A 20558-nucleotide genomic window follows, 5' to 3' on the forward strand; every position below is an offset into this window, starting at 1 on the left:
CATCCATCTATTTGTCTCTCTGCTGTGAAGTTCAAACAGGCCTATAGGCTGGCTGTGGCTGCGACCGGTGGCACAAAACAGCCAGAAAAACCATACGAGCAGCAAAGTGTGCACACACATCCGAGACCGTTTGCAGAAGCGCAGTTTGACCAGTGTCGTCTTTAAAAGGAAAGTTTTCAGAGAGCTTTCCGGCTTACGGCCATACTACCCTGAGAACACCCGATCTCGTCCGATCTCGGAAGCTAAGCAGGGGCGGGCCTGGTTAGTACTTGGATGGGAGACCGCCTGGGAATACCAGGTGCTGTAAGCTTTTTAGGCTCTTGGCTTTCAGCAGAGGGCGCTGTTTCCCACTTCTTGGAAAACGCCATCACTTTGAATGGAGGAAGAGTATTTATTTTGCCCTCATGTGAGGAACATCCATCTACAGTATTTGTCTCTCTGCTGTGAAGTTCAAACAGGCTTATAGGCTGGCTGTGGCTGCGACCGGTGGCACAAAACAGCCAGAAAAACCATACGAGCAGCAAAGTGTGCACACACATCCGAGACCGTTTGCAGAAGCGCAGTTTGACCAGTGTCGTCTTTAAAAGGAAAGTTTTCAGAGAGCTTTCCGGCTTACGGCCATACTATCCTGAGAACGCCCGATCTCGTCCGATCTCGGAAGCTAAGCAGGGGCGGACCTGGTTAGTACTTGGATGGGAGACCGCCTGGGAATACCAGGTGCTGTAAGCTTTTTAGGCTCTTGGCTTTCAGCAGAGGGCGCTGTTTCCCACTTCTTGGAAAACGCCATCACTTTGAATGGAGGAAGAGTATTTATTTTGCCCTCATGTGAGGAACATCCATCTATTTGTCTCTCTGCTGTGAAGTTCAAACAGGCCTATAGGCTGGCTGTGGCTGCGACCGGTGGCACAAAACAGCCAGAAAAACCATACGAGCAGCAAAGTGTGCACACACATCCGAGACCGTTTGCAGAAGCGCAGTTTGACCAGTGTCGTCTTTAAAAGGAAAGTTTTCAGAGCGCTTTCCGGCTTACGGCCATACTACCCTGAGAACGCCCGATCTCGTCCGATCTCGGAAGCTAAGCAGGGGCGGGCCTGGTTAGTACTTGGATGGGAGACCGCCTGGGAATACCAGGTGCTGTAAGCTTTTTAGGCTCTTGGCTTTCAGCAGAGGGCGCTGTTTCCCACTTCTTGGAAAACGCCATCACTTTGAATGGAGGAAGAGTATTTATTTTGCCCTCATGTGAGGAACATCCATCTACAGTATTTGTCTCTCTGCTGTGAAGTTCAAACAGGCTTATAGGCTGGCTGTGGCTGCGACCGGTGGCACAAAACAGCCAGAAAAACCATACGAGCAGCAAAGTGTGCACACACATCCGAGACCGTTTGCAGAAGCGCAGTTTGACCAGTGTCGTCTTTAAAAGGAAAGTTTTCAGAGAGCTTTCCGGCTTACGGCCATACTATCCTGAGAACGCCCGATCTCGTCCGATCTCGGAAGCTAAGCAGGGGCGGACCAGGTTAGTACTTGGATGGGAGACCGCCTGGGAATACCAGGTGCTGTAAGCTTTTTAGGCTCTTGGCTTTCAGCAGAGGGCGCTGTTTCCCACTTCTTGGAAAACGCCATCACTTTGAATGGAGGAAGAGTATTTATTTTGCCCTCATGTGAGGAACATCCATCTATTTGTCTCTCTGCTGTGAAGTTCAAACAGGCCTATAGGCTGGCTGTGGCTGCGACCGGTGGCACAAAACAGCCAGAAAAACCATACAAGCAGCAAAGTGTGCACACACATCCGAGACCGTTTGCAGAAGCGCAATTTGACCAGTGTCGTCTTTAAAAGGAAAGTTTTCAGAGAGCTTTCCGGCTTACGGCCATACTACCCTGAGAACGCCCGATCTCGTCCGATCTCGGAAGCTAAGCAGGGGCGGGCCTGGTTAGTACTTGGATGGGAGACCGCCTGGGAATACCAGGTGCTGTAAGCTTTTTAGGCTCTTGGCTTTCAGCAGAGGGCGCTGTTTCCCACTTCTTGGAAAACGCCATCACTTTGAATGGAGGAAGAGTATTTATTTTGCCCTCATGTGAGGACCATCCATCTACAGTGTTTTTCTATCTGCTGTGAAGTTCAAACAGGCTTATAGGCTGGCTGTGGCTGCGACCGGTGGCACAAAACAGCCAGAAAAACCATACGAGCAGCAAAGTGTGCACACACATCCGAGACCGTTTGCAGAAGCGCAGTTTGACCAGTGTCGTCTTTAAAAGGAAAGTTTTCAGAGAGCTGTCCGGCTTACGGCCATACTACCCTGAGAACGCCCGATCTCGTCCGATCTCGGAAGCTAAGCAGGGGCGGGCCTGGTTAGTACTTGGATGGGAGACCGCCTGGGAATACCAGGTGCTGTAAGCTTTTTAGGCTCTTGGCTTTCAGCAGAGGGCGCTGTTTCCCACTTCTTGGAAAACGCCATCACTTTGAATGGAGGAAGAGTATTTATCTTGCCCTCATGTGAGGAACATCCATCTACAGTGTTTTTCTATCTGCTGTGAAGTTCAAACAGGCTTATAGGCTGGCTGTGGCTGCGACCGGTGGCACAAAACAGCCAGAAAAACCATACGAGCAGCAAAGTGTGCACACACATCCGAGACCGTTTGCAGAAGCGCAGTTTGACCAGTGTCGTCTTTAAAAGGAAAGTTTTCAGAGAGCTTTCCGGCTTACGGCCATACTACCCTGAGAATGCCCGATCTCGTCCGATCTCGGAAGCTAAGCAGGGGCGGGCCTGGTTAGTACTTGGATGGGAGACCGCCTGGGAATACCAGGTGCTGTAAGCTTTTTAGGCTCTTGGCGTTCAGCAGAGGGCGCTGTTTCCCACTTCTTGGAAAACGCCATCACTTTGAATGGAGGAAGAGTATTTATTTTGCCCTCATGTGAGGAACATCCATCTATTTGTCTCTCTGCTGTGAAGTTCAAACAGGCCTATAGGCTGGCTGTGGCTGCGACCGGTGGCACAAAACAGCCAGAAAAACCATACGAGCAGCAAAGTGTGCACACACATCCGAGACCGTTTGCAGAAGCGCAGTTTGACCAGTGTCGTCTTTAAAAGGAAAGTTTTCAGAGAGCTTTCCGGCTTACGGCCATACTACCCTGAGAACACCCGATCTCGTCCGATCTCGGAAGCTAAGCAGGGGCGGGCCTGGTTAGTACTTGGATGGGAGACCGCCTGGGAATACCAGGTGCTGTAAGCTTTTTAGGCTCTTGGCTTTCAGCAGAGGGCGCTGTTTCCCACTTCTTGGAAAACGCCATCACTTTGAATGGAGGAAGAGTATTTATTTTGCCCTCATGTGAGGAACATCCATCTACAGTATTTGTCTCTCTGCTGTGAAGTTCAAACAGGCTTATAGGCTGGCTGTGGCTGCGACCGGTGGCACAAAACAGCCAGAAAAACCATACGAGCAGCAAAGTGTGCACACACATCCGAGACCGTTTGCAGAAGCGCAGTTTGACCAGTGTCGTCTTTAAAAGGAAAGTTTTCAGAGAGCTTTCCGGCTTACGGCCATACTATCCTGAGAACGCCCGATCTCGTCCGATCTCGGAAGCTAAGCAGGGGCGGACCTGGTTAGTACTTGGATGGGAGACCGCCTGGGAATACCAGGTGCTGTAAGCTTTTTAGGCTCTTGGCTTTCAGCAGAGGGCGCTGTTTCCCACTTCTTGGAAAACGCCATCACTTTGAATGGAGGAAGAGTATTTATTTTGCCCTCATGTGAGGAACATCCATCTATTTGTCTCTCTGCTGTGAAGTTCAAACAGGCCTATAGGCTGGCTGTGGCTGCGACCGGTGGCACAAAACAGCCAGAAAAACCATACGAGCAGCAAAGTGTGCACACACATCCGAGACCGTTTGCAGAAGCGCAGTTTGACCAGTGTCGTCTTTAAAAGGAAAGTTTTCAGAGCGCTTTCCGGCTTACGGCCATACTACCCTGAGAACGCCCGATCTCGTCCGATCTCGGAAGCTAAGCAGGGGCGGGCCTGGTTAGTACTTGGATGGGAGACCGCCTGGGAATACCAGGTGCTGTAAGCTTTTTAGGCTCTTGGCTTTCAGCAGAGGGCGCTGTTTCCCACTTCTTGGAAAACGCCATCACTTTGAATGGAGGAAGAGTATTTATTTTGCCCTCATGTGAGGAACATCCATCTACAGTATTTGTCTCTCTGCTGTGAAGTTCAAACAGGCTTATAGGCTGGCTGTGGCTGCGACCGGTGGCACAAAACAGCCAGAAAAACCATACGAGCAGCAAAGTGTGCACACACATCCGAGACCGTTTGCAGAAGCGCAGTTTGACCAGTGTCGTCTTTAAAAGGAAAGTTTTCAGAGAGCTTTCCGGCTTACGGCCATACTATCCTGAGAACGCCCGATCTCGTCCGATCTCGGAAGCTAAGCAGGGGCGGACCTGGTTAGTACTTGGATGGGAGACCGCCTGGGAATACCAGGTGCTGTAAGCTTTTTAGGCTCTTGGCTTTCAGCAGAGGGCGCTGTTTCCCACTTCTTGGAAAACGCCATCACTTTGAATGGAGGAAGAGTATTTATTTTGCCCTCATGTGAGGAACATCCATCTATTTGTCTCTCTGCTGTGAAGTTCAAACAGGCCTATAGGCTGGCTGTGGCTGCGACCGGTGGCACAAAACAGCCAGAAAAACCATACAAGCAGCAAAGTGTGCACACACATCCGAGACCGTTTGCAGAAGCGCAATTTGACCAGTGTCGTCTTTAAAAGGAAAGTTTTCAGAGAGCTTTCCGGCTTACGGCCATACTACCCTGAGAACGCCCGATCTCGTCCGTTCTCGGAAGCTAAGCAGGGGCGGGCCTGGTTAGTACTTGGATGGGAGACCGCCTGGGAATACCAGGTGCTGTAAGCTTTTTAGGCTCTTGGCTTTCAGCAGAGGGCGCTGTTTCCCACTTCTTGGAAAACGCCATCACTTTGAATGGAGGAAGAGTATTTATCTTGCCCTCATGTGAGGAACATCCATCTACAGTGTTTTTCTATCTGCTGTGAAGTTCAAACAGGCTTATAGGCTGGCTGTGGCTGCGACCGGTGGCACAAAACAGCCAGAAAAACCATACGAGCAGCAAAGTGTGCACACACATCCGAGACCGTTTGCAGAAGCGCAGTTTGACCAGTGTCGTCTTTAAAAGGAAAGTTTTCAGAGAGCTTTCCGGCTTACGGCCATACTACCCTGAGAATGCCCGATCTCGTCCGATCTCGGAAGCTAAGCAGGGGCGGGCCTGGTTAGTACTTGGATGGGAGACCGCCTGGGAATACCAGGTGCTGTAAGCTTTTTAGGCTCTTGGCGTTCAGCAGAGGGCGCTGTTTCCCACTTCTTGGAAAACGCCATCACTTTGAATGGAGGAAGAGTATTTATTTTGCCCTCATGTGAGGAACATCCATCTACAGTGTTTTTCTATCTGCTGTGAAGTTCAAACAGGCTTATAGGCTGGCTGTGGCTGCGACCGGTGGCACAAAACAGCCAGAAAAACCATACGAGCAGCAAAGTGTGCACACACATCCGAGACCGTTTGCAGAAGCGCAGTTTGACCAGTGTCGTCTTTAAAAGGAAAGTTTTCAGAGAGCTTTCCGGCTTACGGCCATACTATCCTGAGAACGCCCGATCTCGTCCGATCTCGGAAGCTAAGCAGGGGCGGACCTGGTTAGTACTTGGATGGGAGACCGCCTGGGAATACCAGGTGCTGTAAGCTTTTTAGGCTCTTGGCTTTCAGCAGAGGGCGCTGTTTCCCACTTCTTGGAAAACGCCATCACTTTGAATGGAGGAAGAGTATTTATTTTGCCCTCATGTGAGGAACATCCATCTACAGTATTTGTCTCTCTGCTGTGAAGTTCAAACAGGCTTATAGGCTGGCTGTGGCTGCGACCGGTGGCACAAAACAGCCAGAAAAACCATACGAGCAGCAAAGTGTGCACACACATCCGAGACCGTTTGCAGAAGCGCAGTTTGACCAGTGTCGTCTTTAAAAGGAAAGTTTTCAGAGAGCTTTCCGGCTTACGGCCATACTATCCTGAGAACGCCCGATCTCGTCCGATCTCGGAAGCTAAGCAGGGGCGGACCAGGTTAGTACTTGGATGGGAGACCGCCTGGGAATACCAGGTGCTGTAAGCTTTTTAGGCTCTTGGCTTTCAGCAGAGGGCGCTGTTTCCCACTTCTTGGAAAACGCCATCACTTTGAATGGAGGAAGAGTATTTATTTTGCCCTCATGTGAGGAACATCCATCTATTTGTCTCTCTGCTGTGAAGTTCAAACAGGCCTATAGGCTGGCTGTGGCTGCGACCGGTGGCACAAAACAGCCAGAAAAACCATACAAGCAGCAAAGTGTGCACACACATCCGAGACCGTTTGCAGAAGCGCAATTTGACCAGTGTCGTCTTTAAAAGGAAAGTTTTCAGAGAGCTTTCCGGCTTACGGCCATACTACCCTGAGAACGCCCGATCTCGTCCGATCTCGGAAGCTAAGCAGGGGCGGGCCTGGTTAGTACTTGGATGGGAGACCGCCTGGGAATACCAGGTGCTGTAAGCTTTTTAGGCTCTTGGCTTTCAGCAGAGGGCGCTGTTTCCCACTTCTTGGAAAACGCCATCACTTTGAATGGAGGAAGAGTATTTATTTTGCCCTCATGTGAGGAACATCCATCTACAGTGTTTTTCTATCTGCTGTGAAGTTCAAACAGGCTTATAGGCTGGCTGTGGCTGCGACCGGTGGCACAAAACAGCCAGAAAAACCATACGAGCAGCAAAGTGTGCACACACATCCGAGACCGTTTGCAGAAGCGCAGTTTGACCAGTGTCGTCTTTAAAAGGAAAGTTTTCAGAGAGCTTTCCGGCTTACGGCCATACTACCCTGAGAATGCCCGATCTCGTCCGATCTCGGAAGCTAAGCAGGGGCGGGCCTGGTTAGTACTTGGATGGGAGACCGCCTGGGAATACCAGGTGCTGTAAGCTTTTTAGGCTCTTGGCGTTCAGCAGAGGGCGCTGTTTCCCACTTCTTGGAAAACGCCATCACTTTGAATGGAGGAAGAGTATTTATTTTGCCCTCATGTGAGGAACATCCATCTATTTGTCTCTCTGCTGTGAAGTTCAAACAGGCCTATAGGCTGGCTGTGGCTGCGACCGGTGGCACAAAACAGCCAGAAAAACCATACGAGCAGCAAAGTGTGCACACACATCCGAGACCGTTTGCAGAAGCGCAGTTTGACCAGTGTCGTCTTTAAAAGGAAAGTTTTCAGAGAGCTTTCCGGCTTACGGCCATACTACCCTGAGAACACCCGATCTCGTCCGATCTCGGAAGCTAAGCAGGGGCGGGCCTGGTTAGTACTTGGATGGGAGACCGCCTGGGAATACCAGGTGCTGTAAGCTTTTTAGGCTCTTGGCTTTCAGCAGAGGGCGCTGTTTCCCACTTCTTGGAAAACGCCATCACTTTGAATGGAGGAAGAGTATTTATTTTGCCCTCATGTGAGGAACATCCATCTACAGTATTTGTCTCTCTGCTGTGAAGTTCAAACAGGCTTATAGGCTGGCTGTGGCTGCGACCGGTGGCACAAAACAGCCAGAAAAACCATACGAGCAGCAAAGTGTGCACACACATCCGAGACCGTTTGCAGAAGCGCAGTTTGACCAGTGTCGTCTTTAAAAGGAAAGTTTTCAGAGCGCTTTCCGGCTTACGGCCATACTACCCTGAGAACGCCCGATCTCGTCCGATCTCGGAAGCTAAGCAGGGGCGGGCCTGGTTAGTACTTGGATGGGAGACCGCCTGGGAATACCAGGTGCTGTAAGCTTTTTAGGCTCTTGGCTTTCAGCAGAGGGCGCTGTTTCCCACTTCTTGGAAAACGCCATCACTTTGAATGGAGGAAGAGTATTTATTTTGCCCTCATGTGAGGAACATCCATCTACAGTGTTTTTCTATCTGCTGTGAAGTTCAAACAGGCTTATAGGCTGGCTGTGGCTGCGACCGGTGGCACAAAACAGCCAGAAAAACCATACGAGCAGCAAAGTGTGCACACACATCCGAGACCGTTTGCAGAAGCGCAGTTTGACCAGTGTCGTCTTTAAAAGGAAAGTTTTCAGAGAGCTTTCCGGCTTACGGCCATACTACCCTGAGAATGCCCGATCTCGTCCGATCTCGGAAGCTAAGCAGGGGCGGGCATGGTTAGTACTTGGATGGGAGACCGCCTGGGAATACCAGGTGCTGTAAGCTTTTTAGGCTCTTGGCGTTCAGCAGAGGGCGCTGTTTCCCACTTCTTGGAAAACGCCATCACTTTGAATGGAGGAAGAGTATTTATTTTGCCCTCATGTGAGGAACATCCATCTATTTGTCTCTCTGCTGTGAAGTTCAAACAGGCCTATAGGCTGGCTGTGGCTGCGACCGGTGGCACAAAACAGCCAGAAAAACCATACGAGCAGCAAAGTGTGCACACACATCCGAGACCGTTTGCAGAAGCGCAGTTTGACCAGTGTCGTCTTTAAAAGGAAAGTTTTCAGAGAGCTTTCCGGCTTACGGCCATACTACCCTGAGAACACCCGATCTCGTCCGATCTCGGAAGCTAAGCAGGGGCGGGCCTGGTTAGTACTTGGATGGGAGACCGCCTGGGAATACCAGGTGCTGTAAGCTTTTTAGGCTCTTGGCTTTCAGCAGAGGGCGCTGTTTCCCACTTCTTGGAAAACGCCATCACTTTGAATGGAGGAAGAGTATTTATTTTGCCCTCATGTGAGGAACATCCATCTACAGTATTTGTCTCTCTGCTGTGAAGTTCAAACAGGCTTATAGGCTGGCTGTGGCTGCGACCGGTGGCACAAAACAGCCAGAAAAACCATACGAGCAGCAAAGTGTGCACACACATCCGAGACCGTTTGCAGAAGCGCAGTTTGACCAGTGTCGTCTTTAAAAGGAAAGTTTTCAGAGAGCTTTCCGGCTTACGGCCATACTATCCTGAGAACGCCCGATCTCGTCCGATCTCGGAAGCTAAGCAGGGGCGGACCTGGTTAGTACTTGGATGGGAGACCGCCTGGGAATACCAGGTGCTGTAAGCTTTTTAGGCTCTTGGCTTTCAGCAGAGGGCGCTGTTTCCCACTTCTTGGAAAACGCCATCACTTTGAATGGAGGAAGAGTATTTATTTTGCCCTCATGTGAGGAACATCCATCTATTTGTCTCTCTGCTGTGAAGTTCAAACAGGCCTATAGGCTGGCTGTGGCTGCGACCGGTGGCACAAAACAGCCAGAAAAACCATACGAGCAGCAAAGTGTGCACACACATCCGAGACCGTTTGCAGAAGCGCAGTTTGACCAGTGTCGTCTTTAAAAGGAAAGTTTTCAGAGCGCTTTCCGGCTTACGGCCATACTACCCTGAGAACGCCCGATCTCGTCCGATCTCGGAAGCTAAGCAGGGGCGGGCCTGGTTAGTACTTGGATGGGAGACCGCCTGGGAATACCAGGTGCTGTAAGCTTTTTAGGCTCTTGGCTTTCAGCAGAGGGCGCTGTTTCCCACTTCTTGGAAAACGCCATCACTTTGAATGGAGGAAGAGTATTTATTTTGCCCTCATGTGAGGAACATCCATCTACAGTATTTGTCTCTCTGCTGTGAAGTTCAAACAGGCTTATAGGCTGGCTGTGGCTGCGACCGGTGGCACAAAACAGCCAGAAAAACCATACGAGCAGCAAAGTGTGCACACACATCCGAGACCGTTTGCAGAAGCGCAGTTTGACCAGTGTCGTCTTTAAAAGGAAAGTTTTCAGAGAGCTTTCCGGCTTACGGCCATACTATCCTGAGAACGCCCGATCTCGTCCGATCTCGGAAGCTAAGCAGGGGCGGACCTGGTTAGTACTGGGATGGGAGACCGCCTGGGAATACCAGGTGCTGTAAGCTTTTTAGGCTCTTGGCTTTCAGCAGAGGGCGCTGTTTCCCACTTCTTGGAAAACGCCATCACTTTGAATGGAGGAAGAGTATTTATTTTGCCCTCATGTGAGGAACATCCATCTATTTGTCTCTCTGCTGTGAAGTTCAAACAGGCCTATAGGCTGGCTGTGGCTGCGACCGGTGGCACAAAACAGCCAGAAAAACCATACAAGCAGCAAAGTGTGCACACACATCCGAGACCGTTTGCAGAAGCGCAATTTGACCAGTGTCGTCTTTAAAAGGAAAGTTTTCAGAGAGCTTTCCGGCTTACGGCCATACTACCCTGAGAACGCCCGATCTCGTCCGATCTCGGAAGCTAAGCAGGGGCGGGCCTGGTTAGTACTTGGATGGGAGACCGCCTGGGAATACCAGGTGCTGTAAGCTTTTTAGGCTCTTGGCTTTCAGCAGAGGGCGCTGTTTCCCACTTCTTGGAAAACGCCATCACTTTGAATGGAGGAAGAGTATTTATTTTGCCCTCATGTGAGGAACATCCATCTATTTGTCTCTCTGCTGTGAAGTTCAAACAGGCCTATAGGCTGGCTGTGGCTGCGACCGGTGGCACAAAACAGCCAGAAAAACCATACAAGCAGCAAAGTGTGCACACACATCCGAGACCGTTTGCAGAAGCGCAATTTGACCAGTGTCGTCTTTAAAAGGAAAGTTTTCAGAGAGCTTTCCGGCTTACGGCCATACTACCCTGAGAACGCCCGATCTCGTCCGATCTCGGAAGCTAAGCAGGGGCGGGCCTGGTTAGTACTTGGATGGGAGACCGCCTGGGAATACCAGGTGCTGTAAGCTTTTTAGGCTCTTGGCGTTCAGCAGAGGGCGCTGTTTCCCACTTCTTGGAAAACGCCATCACTTTGAATGGAGGAAGAGTATTTATTTTGCCCTCATGTGAGGAACATCCATCTATTTGTCTCTCTGCTGTGAAGTTCAAACAGGCCTATAGGCTGGCTGTGGCTGCGACCGGTGGCACAAAACAGCCAGAAAAACCATACGAGCAGCAAAGTGTGCACACACATCCGAGACCGTTTGCAGAAGCGCAGTTTGACCAGTGTCGTCTTTAAAAGGAAAGTTTTCAGAGAGCTTTCCGGCTTACGGCCATACTACCCTGAGAACACCCGATCTCGTCCGATCTCGGAAGCTAAGCAGGGGCGGGCCTGGTTAGTACTTGGATGGGAGACCGCCTGGGAATACCAGGTGCTGTAAGCTTTTTAGGCTCTTGGCTTTCAGCAGAGGGCGCTGTTTCCCACTTCTTGGAAAACGCCATCACTTTGAATGGAGGAAGAGTATTTATTTTGCCCTCATGTGAGGAACATCCATCTACAGTATTTGTCTCTCTGCTGTGAAGTTCAAACAGGCTTATAGGCTGGCTGTGGCTGCGACCGGTGGCACAAAACAGCCAGAAAAACCATACGAGCAGCAAAGTGTGCACACACATCCGAGACCGTTTGCAGAAGCGCAGTTTGACCAGTGTCGTCTTTAAAAGGAAAGTTTTCAGAGAGCTTTCCGGCTTACGGCCATACTATCCTGAGAACGCCCGATCTCGTCCGATCTCGGAAGCTAAGCAGGGGCGGACCTGGTTAGTACTTGGATGGGAGACCGCCTGGGAATACCAGGTGCTGTAAGCTTTTTAGGCTCTTGGCTTTCAGCAGAGGGCGCTGTTTCCCACTTCTTGGAAAACGCCATCACTTTGAATGGAGGAAGAGTATTTATTTTGCCCTCATGTGAGGAACATCCATCTACAGTGTTTTTCTATCTGCTGTGAAGTTCAAACAGGCTTATAGGCTGGCTGTGGCTGCGACCGGTGGCACAAAACAGCCAGAAAAACCATACGAGCAGCAAAGTGTGCACACACATCCGAGACCGTTTGCAGAAGCGCAGTTTGACCAGTGTCGTCTTTAAAAGGAAAGTTTTCAGAGCGCTTTCCGGCTTACGGCCATACTACCCTGAGAACGCCCGATCTCGTCCGATCTCGGAAGCTAAGCAGGGGCGGGCCTGGTTAGTACTTGGATGGGAGACCGCCTGGGAATACCAGGTGCTGTAAGCTTTTTAGGCTCTTGGCTTTCAGCAGAGGGCGCTGTTTCCCACTTCTTGGAAAACGCCATCACTTTGAATGGAGGAAGAGTATTTATTTTGCCCTCATGTGAGGAACATCCATCTACAGTGTTTTTCTATCTGCTGTGAAGTTCAAACAGGCTTATAGGCTGGCTGTGGCTGCGACCGGTGGCACAAAACAGCCAGAAAAACCATACGAGCAGCAAAGTGTGCACACACATCCGAGACCGTTTGCAGAAGCGCAGTTTGACCAGTGTCGTCTTTAAAAGGAAAGTTTTCAGAGAGCTTTCCGGCTTACGGCCATACTACCCTGAGAATGCCCGATCTCGTCCGATCTCGGAAGCTAAGCAGGGGCGGGCATGGTTAGTACTTGGATGGGAGACCGCCTGGGAATACCAGGTGCTGTAAGCTTTTTAGGCTCTTGGCGTTCAGCAGAGGGCGCTGTTTCCCACTTCTTGGAAAACGCCATCACTTTGAATGGAGGAAGAGTATTTATTTTGCCCTCATGTGAGGAACATCCATCTATTTGTCTCTCTGCTGTGAAGTTCAAACAGGCCTATAGGCTGGCTGTGGCTGCGACCGGTGGCACAAAACAGCCAGAAAAACCATACGAGCAGCAAAGTGTGCACACACATCCGAGACCGTTTGCAGAAGCGCAGTTTGACCAGTGTCGTCTTTAAAAGGAAAGTTTTCAGAGAGCTTTCCGGCTTACGGCCATACTACCCTGAGAACACCCGATCTCGTCCGATCTCGGAAGCTAAGCAGGGGCGGGCCTGGTTAGTACTTGGATGGGAGACCGCCTGGGAATACCAGGTGCTGTAAGTGTAGCCGGGCTGCCAGTGTATCCGCAGGTCCCGGCTATACTGCGTTGTGTTCTGGTGCACGATGAAGGGACACAGAGATGGCTTTGGAACAGGAGTTTATTCCTGCAGTATGGTGGAATCTGCAGTGTGGTGGAATATACAATGAGGACATGCACGTGAGCTCCTCAACAGCAACAGGCCTGTCAGCCAGCACAAACATGGACTCAAAATGTAAAGAAAGTAAAGTAAATAACAAAGGTCATGAAATGACATGAAATAAATACAATACATAACAATAATGCAATTCCATTAACTTAAATACACATAACTGAAGCACAAGAAACGGAATAAAAGAAATAAATCATTCAATGTAAAACAATATACCTGCAGTGTGGTGGAATATACAATGAGGACATGCACGTGAGCTCCTCAACAGCAACAGGCCTATACAAGAACAAGGCACATTCAGCACAATGCACGCTCACGCACACCCCACCCCCAATAAGAGAAAAACGTGGCTGATAGCTAATTAGTTAGCTTGCTCTCCCACAGTCAAAAACACCCCCAAAACCACACTACACGACATATTATTAAAGAAACATAAATAAGTAACAACAGGGGTCCCATTAGGTTAATATAAAGCAATATTTTAACCACTGAAATGTTATTACAAAACTTAGTTGCTCCCACACCAACGTACCTGTCAGCCAGCACAAACATGGACTGACTGACGACGTGAGCAACAGTATGACATCCCCTGAGCCTTCAAAATAAAAGCTCATACCATGGCAAAGGAAATACGAAAATAAAGTTACAGATGTTAAATTATAACTTAAGAAGAAACCAAAACAAATCACAAAGTAGGGATTTTGGAGAAATTAACCCATAAACAAAAACATTACAGACATGATAATACATGTTTTTTTCCGCATCTGTTACATTCACCCCTCCTTAATTTCGCCAAAATCCTAAACATTTTAAGATAACAGCATGCAATAAATCAACCCATATCACGGGATACAATGTTCACACATACCCAAACCAAGATGACCTCTGCAATCACAGTCCTTAATACAGCATAGAAAGCTACTTACTAAATAAGCTCAGAGAGAACAGGAGTTGATCAGGCTGCTGTTTCTCCTAGTGAATGTGGAGCCTTTTACTCCACATAAGATCTTGGCACTAAATACCACTGTCGTGAACATGTCACCACCAAACAAAGTACAAAACTACAGTATTGCCATGGGTTTATAGCCATATCAGAACAAATTCAACAAGGATTGAGATTTCCTACTAAACCCCTCCACTAAACCCTTGGAAAGTGGCTTCTGCACCATATTCTCTATCAATCTGTTAACTGCTTTAACAACCCTGCCCGTACGTGTCCTAACAACACGACCCTCAGGCCCTGAATCTTGGGCTGGTGGAAGACCACCACTCACTGTTGCGGGCAAGATGTCACAAGACCCTGTCTCTCTCATGTTAGGGACTCCTGTCAAGGGGCCCTTATAATCAATGACTACCTGTGACTCCGAAAATCCACTAGGACTGGGTGAGTCTTTCAACGATGAGACCTCCTCACTTTGTCCCACGCTCCTGTCAACTACAGAGTCGGTCTGGGAGTCTTCGCACATCATGTGACCAGCGTCTCTGATTGGAAAACATGACATGTCATTCTCTTGTTCTGACTCCATTTCCTCTTCTAGTGACTCACTGTCAGCATTAGATGACCATCGCAGCCATGATCGAGTCCTATCCACAGAGTTTTCTTCTGCCAGACCATTCAAAGTGCTGGGTGGCCTATACGGAGACCCACCGTTCCCATCTAAGGCAACTGACTCAGCTTCTGCACTGGTCTGGTTAGGGAATGGTAAAAAGCTCACGTCCAGTATCAAGTTCCGATGCACAACTTTGGTCTTCCCAGTCACATCTTCGATTCTGTAGATATGGGTTTGGGGATTGCAATCAATGATTGTATAAATTGTTGGTTCCCACTTATCAGCCAACTTCTTTTTTCCCCTTTCTGCTTTGTTGGCAAGCAAGACTCTATCTCCAACATGCAGACAAGTGCCCCGGACCCTTTTGTTGTAACCATCAGCTTGATGTAGCTGCTCTTTTCGTGCATGTCTCTGGGCAATAGCAGCAGCTTCATGAAGATTTGTCATAAGTTTGCTGGCATAAGATCTGCTGTCAACCACATTGGCATCCTTCAATACCTGCTTGAAGACCATGTCGACTGGGAGTCTCGGAACTCGACCAAACATCAAATAAAATGGAGCATATCCAGTTGTTTCATGCACTGTGGCATGTTAAGCAAAAGTCAAGGTTTGTATCTGCTGTGCCCAATGCTGTTTGGCTGCTAATGGCAAGCAACGTATCATACTGCCAAGCGTTCTATTGAACCTCTCAGTTTGTCCGTTTCCCATGGGGTGATATGCTGTTGTATGTGACTTTGCCACCCCTGTAAGATTGAAAAGTTCTGATATGAGATTGCTTTCAAAATTGGCTCCCTGATCAGAATGGATCCGCTCGGGAAAACCATATATGCAAAACACATTATCCCACAACTTCTTTGCAACTTGTTTTGCCGTCTGATTTACACAGGGGAAAGCATGGGCCATCTTAGTAAAGTGGTCCGTTACTACCAGAACATCCACTGATCTCTGTTTGCTGTCCTCAGCGCTCCAAAAATCTATACACACCAACTCCATGGGTGCGGAAGTGTGGATGCTCTCCAAAGGAGCCCGTGCAGCTGGTTCAGGGGTTTTAGCGAGAATACATCGCTGGCAGCATTTCACATATTCTTTAATGTCTCTTTCCATTTGCGGCCAGAAAAAACGTTGTCTGGCGAGGTGTAGGGTCCTGGCTTGCCCTTGATGACCTGCAAGGTCATGCACACCAGAGAGAGCCTTGGTCTTCCAAATAGCAGGTAGGACAAACTGGTACCTTGTGTGTCTGGTCAATGGATCTCTGATGAGTCTATACAGGACGCCATCTTGGATTTTCAGATGGTGCCACTGCTTACATAGTGCTCGTGCCTTAGGAGCTAACCTACTTCTCTCCCTCCTAGATGGCTGTTTTCCGCGCGCCACAGATAGCAGGACCTCCTGGATGTCTGGATCTGTCTCCTGACTGCGCCTGAGCTCTTCTGAGGACAGAGCTGACAGTGTGTCATGTCCTGAGGGCACCATCTGGGGAAGAGCCTTGATAAACTGAACGGCCCGCGTTTCTGCGGCCTTTTCCCAGTCAATGTGAGCCTCGAGCATGGACTTTACATCAGACGAAGTGACACCCAGGGTGACATGACCAGAATCATCTGTCTGAAGACACTGAACTTTGCACCGAAAAACATCCTGCACTCCTCCTTCCTTTGTCCCATTAGCCTCTGCCAAGAGGTTCTCATATGACTCACTGATCAGCCTTTGACTCACTGACCGGGTAAATGGATCTCTACTTAAAGCATCTGCCACGATATTCTTTGTTCCGGGGATATGCTTGATACTAAAGGTGTATGGGGACAACTTGGCCACCCACCGTTGTTCGCACGCATCGAGTTTCGGTTTCGTCATTATGTACGTCAGAGGGTTATTATCAGTCCATACTGTAAAACAGTGACCCTTCAACCAATGGCCGAATTTTTCACAAACACTCCACTTCAATGCTAAAAATTCTAAGCGGTGGGCAGGGTACCTCTTTTGTGAGCCAGTGAGGGTCTTGCTTGCAAAGGCTATTGGACGAGCCTTGGTCTCTCCCTCCGGTATCTGAGACAAAACTGCCCCAAGACCATCGAGCGAGGCATCGATGGACAGGATCAGCGGTTTAGTGAAGTCTGGGTGAGTGAGGACTACACAGTTCAAAAGCTTCTCTTTGAGACTGACAAAGGCAGAGTTGCAATCATCAGTCCAGTCAGCCGGTTTAAGCTTTCTGAAGACTCCTGACTTTCCATTTATTTTACCAACCTTTCCCCTCCGTTTTTGACCTGCGGTGAGAGCAAACAGAGGCTTTGCAATTGAAGAGCAGTTTGGTATGAAGTGTTGGTAGTAAAATACCATCCCTAGAAATGACTTTACTCTTCGAATTGAAGGTGTGCATCCATCATCCTCCATCAAATCTTTCTTTGCCATTTTGACAATGACTTCCACTTTATCAGGATCAACAGCGACTCCATCTCCATCAATGACGTGGCCAAGGAATTTCACAGACCTTCGGAGCAGGTGACATTTTTTTGGGCTCAACTTAAGGTTGTGCTCTCTTAATCTCTGGAAGACGATCTCCAGCCTCATGAGTGCTTCTTGTTCCGATGGGGCAAAGACTAACAGATCATCAAGATAACATAGCAAACTGCTGAAGTTTAAGTCCCCAAAAATGCTCAGCATCATTCTCATAAAGGATGCAGGACTATTACAAAGGCCTTGCGGCATCCTGTTATATTCATGCAAGCCCAGTGGTGTTGTGAAGGCGGTATACTTCTTGTCTTCCTCGTGCATGGGCAGGTTATAAAACCCTGATGTTAAATCCATAGTGCTGAAGACAGAGTTCCCGCCAAGGGCAGCCAAACAGTCAGCCTGATGTGGCAGAGGGTGAGCATCCTTAATGGTCCTTGCATTCAGCCATCGAAAATCTGTGCAAATTCGGAGGTCGCCATTCTTTTTCCACACCATCACTAGAGGGGAGGCAAATTCACTCAATGATTTTCGAATGATTCCCTGCTCTTCCATCTCAGTGAGGACTTGGCGCAGTTTTTGATAATGAGCTGGAGGGACTCTGCGGTATGGGAGGCGGAAAGGACGGTCGTCTGTGAGTCGAATTCTGTGCACAAAACCCTTGGCTTCACCACAATCCAGGGGATGTTTTGAGAAAACATCCTCATATCGCTCCAGCATTTCCAGCAGTTGAGTTTTAGTAGAGTGGCTCACCTGGCAACTATCAACATCAACATCTCCCAAGCCAAGGTTCTTCAACTTCTGTTTCGGGTCAGTAGTAGCAGTACTTATGTTGTTTTGATCATGCTTTACTTCATCTGTGTCCTTCTTTCCCTGACAAGAGCCTTGAAACAGTGTGAAGTCTTCAGCGGCAATGCATGGAGAAACATCTGCTATCTTACAGTTTCTTTTCAAAGTGACGGGTTTTTCAGTGATATTGGTCACTTTCATGGGAGTCCAACCATCTCCCCACAAAGGTGTGACCACTCTGCCAATAACAATGCCTCGCGGGACACACTTAGCAGTTGTGTGTTCCACCACCACCGTGCTACCAGGTGACATTGGGACATTACTGGGCAACCGACCCCACAACAGGTATTCCTGTTTAGGCTGTAGTGTTACTGCCTGGGTCAACTTAACTGTGCCCACTTTATCTGGTACATCAGTCCCTCTCCACCTTGTCAGGTTAGCCATCATCTCCAGAAACTGCTCACACTCTGCAGACTCCTGTACATTGCAAGAGATAAGTTTCCAATAATCATCATCGTTCTTCATTTGATGGACTACATACTTCAACATGTTAGTGCCTATGATGATCTCATCTTTCTGTCCCGCAACTACCAGGACTGGAACCATGCACTTAACTCCATACAATTCCACTTCCAAGTCATACATGCCCTTTGGAGTCACCTGTACTCCCCCACAGCCGACAAGGATAACACGCTGTGTCATTTCTTGCTGTTGCGTCAGGATGTTCTCTGATACAAGTTTCTGTTCTGCCACTTCACTTATTGTGCAAGCCATTGATCCAGAATCAAGCAGTCCTCGCAACTGAACAGAACCATTGATTGTCACTGCAGCATGAAATAACTCGCCATACGGGTCAACTCTGTGGATGTTTTGAACTATGACTGTGCAATCATTTGGTATCATTTTACATACATTGGCATACACTTCCTTCAAATCTTCAACACATTTGAGGGTTGTTTCTTTGGTGCTCACACGTCCCCTCTCTATATGTGAGCCATGTGGTTTAAAGATGACGCACCTTGTCCATCTCTGGGTTGAGACTGAGTCAGATTGGGTAGGCCGTTCTGTCTTGACCTACGCTGTCGGCATTCTCGCTTCCAGTGACCTGGTCTGAAACAGCTCATGCAAAGGTTTTCCTGCCTGCAATGCATTGTGGTGGAATGATCCATGGCCTGGCAGACTTTACAAATCCTTTGAAAGACACGTGATTGTTCCCTTCTAGGTTCTGTGGCCACTACTGTATGGACTTTCTGCTCCAACACACGATCCAGCAAGCCGATGAGTGACTGAATGCAAGTATTCTCTGCTGGAGAAGTGGACGACAGCCCTGTCGCATTCTGTTCAACAGTGAACTCCCTCACCTTTTCGACAGTTACACCTTCCGGGGTTAAAATCTGAGCATGGGCCCCTACCTGCCTGTGCGGTGATGGGCGACGCATTTTACCTTGGGTCTTTGTTTTGGCCTCTCTCTGATGTTCTATGAGGTGTTCCTGTATCTCATGTGATGTCCATTTCTCTGCTGTTCTACACTTGAGAACACTTGAGAGTGCAGTGTCAGGACAGTGTTTTACAAACATCATGGTGACTTCATGAGCAGGGTCCTCAATATTCCTACCCTGTCTCCTTAGACACTCATCAGCCACATCCACTGCTTTGTTCAGGCGGATCCAATAATCCATTGGACCTTCTCCTGCCAGAGGTAATGTGTTGTAAAAATCTGCAAGGGGCATTGTCGAATATGTTACCTCACTGAAATGCTGCTTAAGAATATCAAAAACAAGCTTGGGGTCTTCAGCAGGCTTTAAAGAAGGGATACTGCGGAGTGTGACCTTTACAACATCTCGAGCCTTTCCCATCAGTTTCGACGTTACCTCTTGTGAGTGTTCATGTGTTGGAATGCCCCTTTTCCTCAAATAGACATCCATAATTTCTTCCCATTCATGTATTGTGTGCTTATCAGTTCCATCACCCCTGAAATGTGGTGGCTCTTTGACATCAGCTTGCATCACAAACTTCATTCCAGTCATATTTAACTCAGGATGGGCCTCGGCTATATTTGCACTAGATGTGGGAGTACTTTTGTCATTCTGACTACCTGCAGTCTTCTGTATCTGATTAGCAATGTTCTCACCAATTTGGTGGGCTAACTGTGTTATAAGGCTTCCTATGTCGGGGGAGTTGCTGCTTCCATCAAACCACTGTTGCCTGGGAGGAGATGCATCAGCGTGCATGTGGGTTAAACATGGTGTACTGAGACCAACCACTCCAACTCCCCTCCCCATGCCTGTAAAACTAGTGACAGACTTAGGTTCATGCTGTCTTGGTGTGAGGCTATCATGGTTCGCGCGAGTGGAAGATAAAACTGGGTGACCCACCATACTAACACCCTTAAGTGGAGTTGCATAACCTCCCAAACCCCGACCTCGCCCAAGACTTGTATGAACACTGTCATCATAGGTAAGCAATCCCTTACCAGCCTCACTGTCTGCCATTGTAGCCAGTGTGTTCACTTTCATCTAGTGACAATATAGAAAGGCAAATGAAACTTATTTTACATACACACAAACAAATTCGCTGAATTCAGGTTCATGGAAAATAAAAAATATCAACAGTCCTCAGTGGCTTCAGTGTGTAATCTATATATACTTTTTTCCAAAATCTTTACAGTGTCCCTACTGTACTTGTTCCAGCAACCACCGGTGATCACTCTGACGATGATCTGAAGAGAAGAAATCCGGGTCACGGCACCAATGTAGCCGGGCTGCCAGTGTATCCGCAGGTCCCGGCTATACTGCGTTGTGTTCTGGTGCACG

General features: G+C 48.7%; 1 protein-coding gene and 31 non-coding genes across 32 annotated transcripts; 31 read left to right on the forward strand and 1 right to left on the reverse strand.

Moving 5' to 3' along the window:
- The first annotated feature begins 191 nt into the window (after positions 1-191).
- On the forward strand, positions 192-310 carry LOC129184218 (5S ribosomal RNA). The gene has a single exon (XR_008571606.1). It is a non-coding gene; the product is annotated as a 5S ribosomal RNA (ribosomal RNA).
- Positions 311-610: 300 nt separating this feature from the next.
- LOC129183826 (5S ribosomal RNA) lies at positions 611-729 on the forward strand. The gene has a single exon (XR_008571236.1). It is a non-coding gene; the product is annotated as a 5S ribosomal RNA (ribosomal RNA).
- A 295-nt stretch (positions 730-1024) lies between these two features.
- On the forward strand, positions 1025-1143 carry LOC129184339 (5S ribosomal RNA). Its single transcript, XR_008571719.1, has one exon. It is a non-coding gene; the product is annotated as a 5S ribosomal RNA (ribosomal RNA).
- A 300-nt stretch (positions 1144-1443) lies between these two features.
- Positions 1444-1562, forward strand: LOC129183644 (5S ribosomal RNA). The gene has a single exon (XR_008571058.1). It is a non-coding gene; the product is annotated as a 5S ribosomal RNA (ribosomal RNA).
- A 295-nt stretch (positions 1563-1857) lies between these two features.
- LOC129184340 (5S ribosomal RNA) lies at positions 1858-1976 on the forward strand. Its single transcript, XR_008571720.1, has one exon. It is a non-coding gene; the product is annotated as a 5S ribosomal RNA (ribosomal RNA).
- A 300-nt stretch (positions 1977-2276) lies between these two features.
- LOC129184341 (5S ribosomal RNA) lies at positions 2277-2395 on the forward strand. Its single transcript, XR_008571721.1, has one exon. It is a non-coding gene; the product is annotated as a 5S ribosomal RNA (ribosomal RNA).
- Positions 2396-2695: 300 nt separating this feature from the next.
- Positions 2696-2814, forward strand: LOC129183425 (5S ribosomal RNA). The gene has a single exon (XR_008570843.1). It is a non-coding gene; the product is annotated as a 5S ribosomal RNA (ribosomal RNA).
- Positions 2815-3109: 295 nt separating this feature from the next.
- Positions 3110-3228, forward strand: LOC129184230 (5S ribosomal RNA). Its single transcript, XR_008571617.1, has one exon. It is a non-coding gene; the product is annotated as a 5S ribosomal RNA (ribosomal RNA).
- Positions 3229-3528: 300 nt separating this feature from the next.
- Positions 3529-3647, forward strand: LOC129183827 (5S ribosomal RNA). Its single transcript, XR_008571237.1, has one exon. It is a non-coding gene; the product is annotated as a 5S ribosomal RNA (ribosomal RNA).
- A 295-nt stretch (positions 3648-3942) lies between these two features.
- Positions 3943-4061, forward strand: LOC129184342 (5S ribosomal RNA). The gene has a single exon (XR_008571722.1). It is a non-coding gene; the product is annotated as a 5S ribosomal RNA (ribosomal RNA).
- A 300-nt stretch (positions 4062-4361) lies between these two features.
- LOC129183828 (5S ribosomal RNA) lies at positions 4362-4480 on the forward strand. The gene has a single exon (XR_008571238.1). It is a non-coding gene; the product is annotated as a 5S ribosomal RNA (ribosomal RNA).
- A 295-nt stretch (positions 4481-4775) lies between these two features.
- LOC129183593 (5S ribosomal RNA) lies at positions 4776-4894 on the forward strand. The gene has a single exon (XR_008571007.1). It is a non-coding gene; the product is annotated as a 5S ribosomal RNA (ribosomal RNA).
- A 300-nt stretch (positions 4895-5194) lies between these two features.
- LOC129183426 (5S ribosomal RNA) lies at positions 5195-5313 on the forward strand. Its single transcript, XR_008570844.1, has one exon. It is a non-coding gene; the product is annotated as a 5S ribosomal RNA (ribosomal RNA).
- A 300-nt stretch (positions 5314-5613) lies between these two features.
- Positions 5614-5732, forward strand: LOC129183829 (5S ribosomal RNA). The gene has a single exon (XR_008571239.1). It is a non-coding gene; the product is annotated as a 5S ribosomal RNA (ribosomal RNA).
- Positions 5733-6032: 300 nt separating this feature from the next.
- LOC129183645 (5S ribosomal RNA) lies at positions 6033-6151 on the forward strand. Its single transcript, XR_008571060.1, has one exon. It is a non-coding gene; the product is annotated as a 5S ribosomal RNA (ribosomal RNA).
- A 295-nt stretch (positions 6152-6446) lies between these two features.
- Positions 6447-6565, forward strand: LOC129184343 (5S ribosomal RNA). Its single transcript, XR_008571723.1, has one exon. It is a non-coding gene; the product is annotated as a 5S ribosomal RNA (ribosomal RNA).
- Positions 6566-6865: 300 nt separating this feature from the next.
- Positions 6866-6984, forward strand: LOC129183427 (5S ribosomal RNA). The gene has a single exon (XR_008570845.1). It is a non-coding gene; the product is annotated as a 5S ribosomal RNA (ribosomal RNA).
- Positions 6985-7279: 295 nt separating this feature from the next.
- LOC129184242 (5S ribosomal RNA) lies at positions 7280-7398 on the forward strand. Its single transcript, XR_008571628.1, has one exon. It is a non-coding gene; the product is annotated as a 5S ribosomal RNA (ribosomal RNA).
- Positions 7399-7698: 300 nt separating this feature from the next.
- On the forward strand, positions 7699-7817 carry LOC129184344 (5S ribosomal RNA). Its single transcript, XR_008571724.1, has one exon. It is a non-coding gene; the product is annotated as a 5S ribosomal RNA (ribosomal RNA).
- A 300-nt stretch (positions 7818-8117) lies between these two features.
- LOC129183950 (5S ribosomal RNA) lies at positions 8118-8236 on the forward strand. The gene has a single exon (XR_008571356.1). It is a non-coding gene; the product is annotated as a 5S ribosomal RNA (ribosomal RNA).
- Positions 8237-8531: 295 nt separating this feature from the next.
- On the forward strand, positions 8532-8650 carry LOC129184254 (5S ribosomal RNA). Its single transcript, XR_008571640.1, has one exon. It is a non-coding gene; the product is annotated as a 5S ribosomal RNA (ribosomal RNA).
- Positions 8651-8950: 300 nt separating this feature from the next.
- On the forward strand, positions 8951-9069 carry LOC129183831 (5S ribosomal RNA). The gene has a single exon (XR_008571241.1). It is a non-coding gene; the product is annotated as a 5S ribosomal RNA (ribosomal RNA).
- A 295-nt stretch (positions 9070-9364) lies between these two features.
- Positions 9365-9483, forward strand: LOC129184345 (5S ribosomal RNA). The gene has a single exon (XR_008571725.1). It is a non-coding gene; the product is annotated as a 5S ribosomal RNA (ribosomal RNA).
- A 300-nt stretch (positions 9484-9783) lies between these two features.
- Positions 9784-9902, forward strand: LOC129183679 (5S ribosomal RNA). The gene has a single exon (XR_008571093.1). It is a non-coding gene; the product is annotated as a 5S ribosomal RNA (ribosomal RNA).
- Positions 9903-10197: 295 nt separating this feature from the next.
- Positions 10198-10316, forward strand: LOC129184346 (5S ribosomal RNA). The gene has a single exon (XR_008571726.1). It is a non-coding gene; the product is annotated as a 5S ribosomal RNA (ribosomal RNA).
- A 295-nt stretch (positions 10317-10611) lies between these two features.
- Positions 10612-10730, forward strand: LOC129184347 (5S ribosomal RNA). The gene has a single exon (XR_008571727.1). It is a non-coding gene; the product is annotated as a 5S ribosomal RNA (ribosomal RNA).
- Positions 10731-11025: 295 nt separating this feature from the next.
- LOC129184265 (5S ribosomal RNA) lies at positions 11026-11144 on the forward strand. The gene has a single exon (XR_008571651.1). It is a non-coding gene; the product is annotated as a 5S ribosomal RNA (ribosomal RNA).
- A 300-nt stretch (positions 11145-11444) lies between these two features.
- On the forward strand, positions 11445-11563 carry LOC129183832 (5S ribosomal RNA). Its single transcript, XR_008571242.1, has one exon. It is a non-coding gene; the product is annotated as a 5S ribosomal RNA (ribosomal RNA).
- A 300-nt stretch (positions 11564-11863) lies between these two features.
- Positions 11864-11982, forward strand: LOC129184349 (5S ribosomal RNA). The gene has a single exon (XR_008571729.1). It is a non-coding gene; the product is annotated as a 5S ribosomal RNA (ribosomal RNA).
- A 300-nt stretch (positions 11983-12282) lies between these two features.
- On the forward strand, positions 12283-12401 carry LOC129183951 (5S ribosomal RNA). The gene has a single exon (XR_008571357.1). It is a non-coding gene; the product is annotated as a 5S ribosomal RNA (ribosomal RNA).
- A 295-nt stretch (positions 12402-12696) lies between these two features.
- On the forward strand, positions 12697-12815 carry LOC129184536 (5S ribosomal RNA). Its single transcript, XR_008571908.1, has one exon. It is a non-coding gene; the product is annotated as a 5S ribosomal RNA (ribosomal RNA).
- A 16-nt stretch (positions 12816-12831) lies between these two features.
- Positions 12832-15093, reverse strand: LOC129183312 (uncharacterized). Its single transcript, XM_054780417.1, has 2 exons — positions 13494-15093; positions 12832-12993 (listed from the first exon to the last, which is right to left on the reverse strand). The coding sequence occupies exon 1, from the start codon at positions 15055-15057 to the stop codon at positions 14053-14055; it is 1005 nt and encodes a 334-aa protein (XP_054636392.1). The 5' UTR covers positions 15058-15093; the 3' UTR covers positions 12832-12993; positions 13494-14052.
- Positions 15094-20558: the final 5465 nt, after the last annotated feature.

This window comes from Dunckerocampus dactyliophorus, chromosome 6 (assembly GCF_027744805.1).
Source record: "Dunckerocampus dactyliophorus isolate RoL2022-P2 chromosome 6, RoL_Ddac_1.1, whole genome shotgun sequence".
Lineage (NCBI taxonomy): Eukaryota > Metazoa > Chordata > Actinopteri > Syngnathiformes > Syngnathidae > Dunckerocampus > Dunckerocampus dactyliophorus.

Excerpts from the sequence above, each read along its gene's own strand:
- LOC129183312 (XM_054780417.1), bottom strand. The coding sequence starts at position 15,057 with ATGTTTGGTCGAGTTCCGAGACTCCCAGTCGACATGGTCTTCAAGCAG.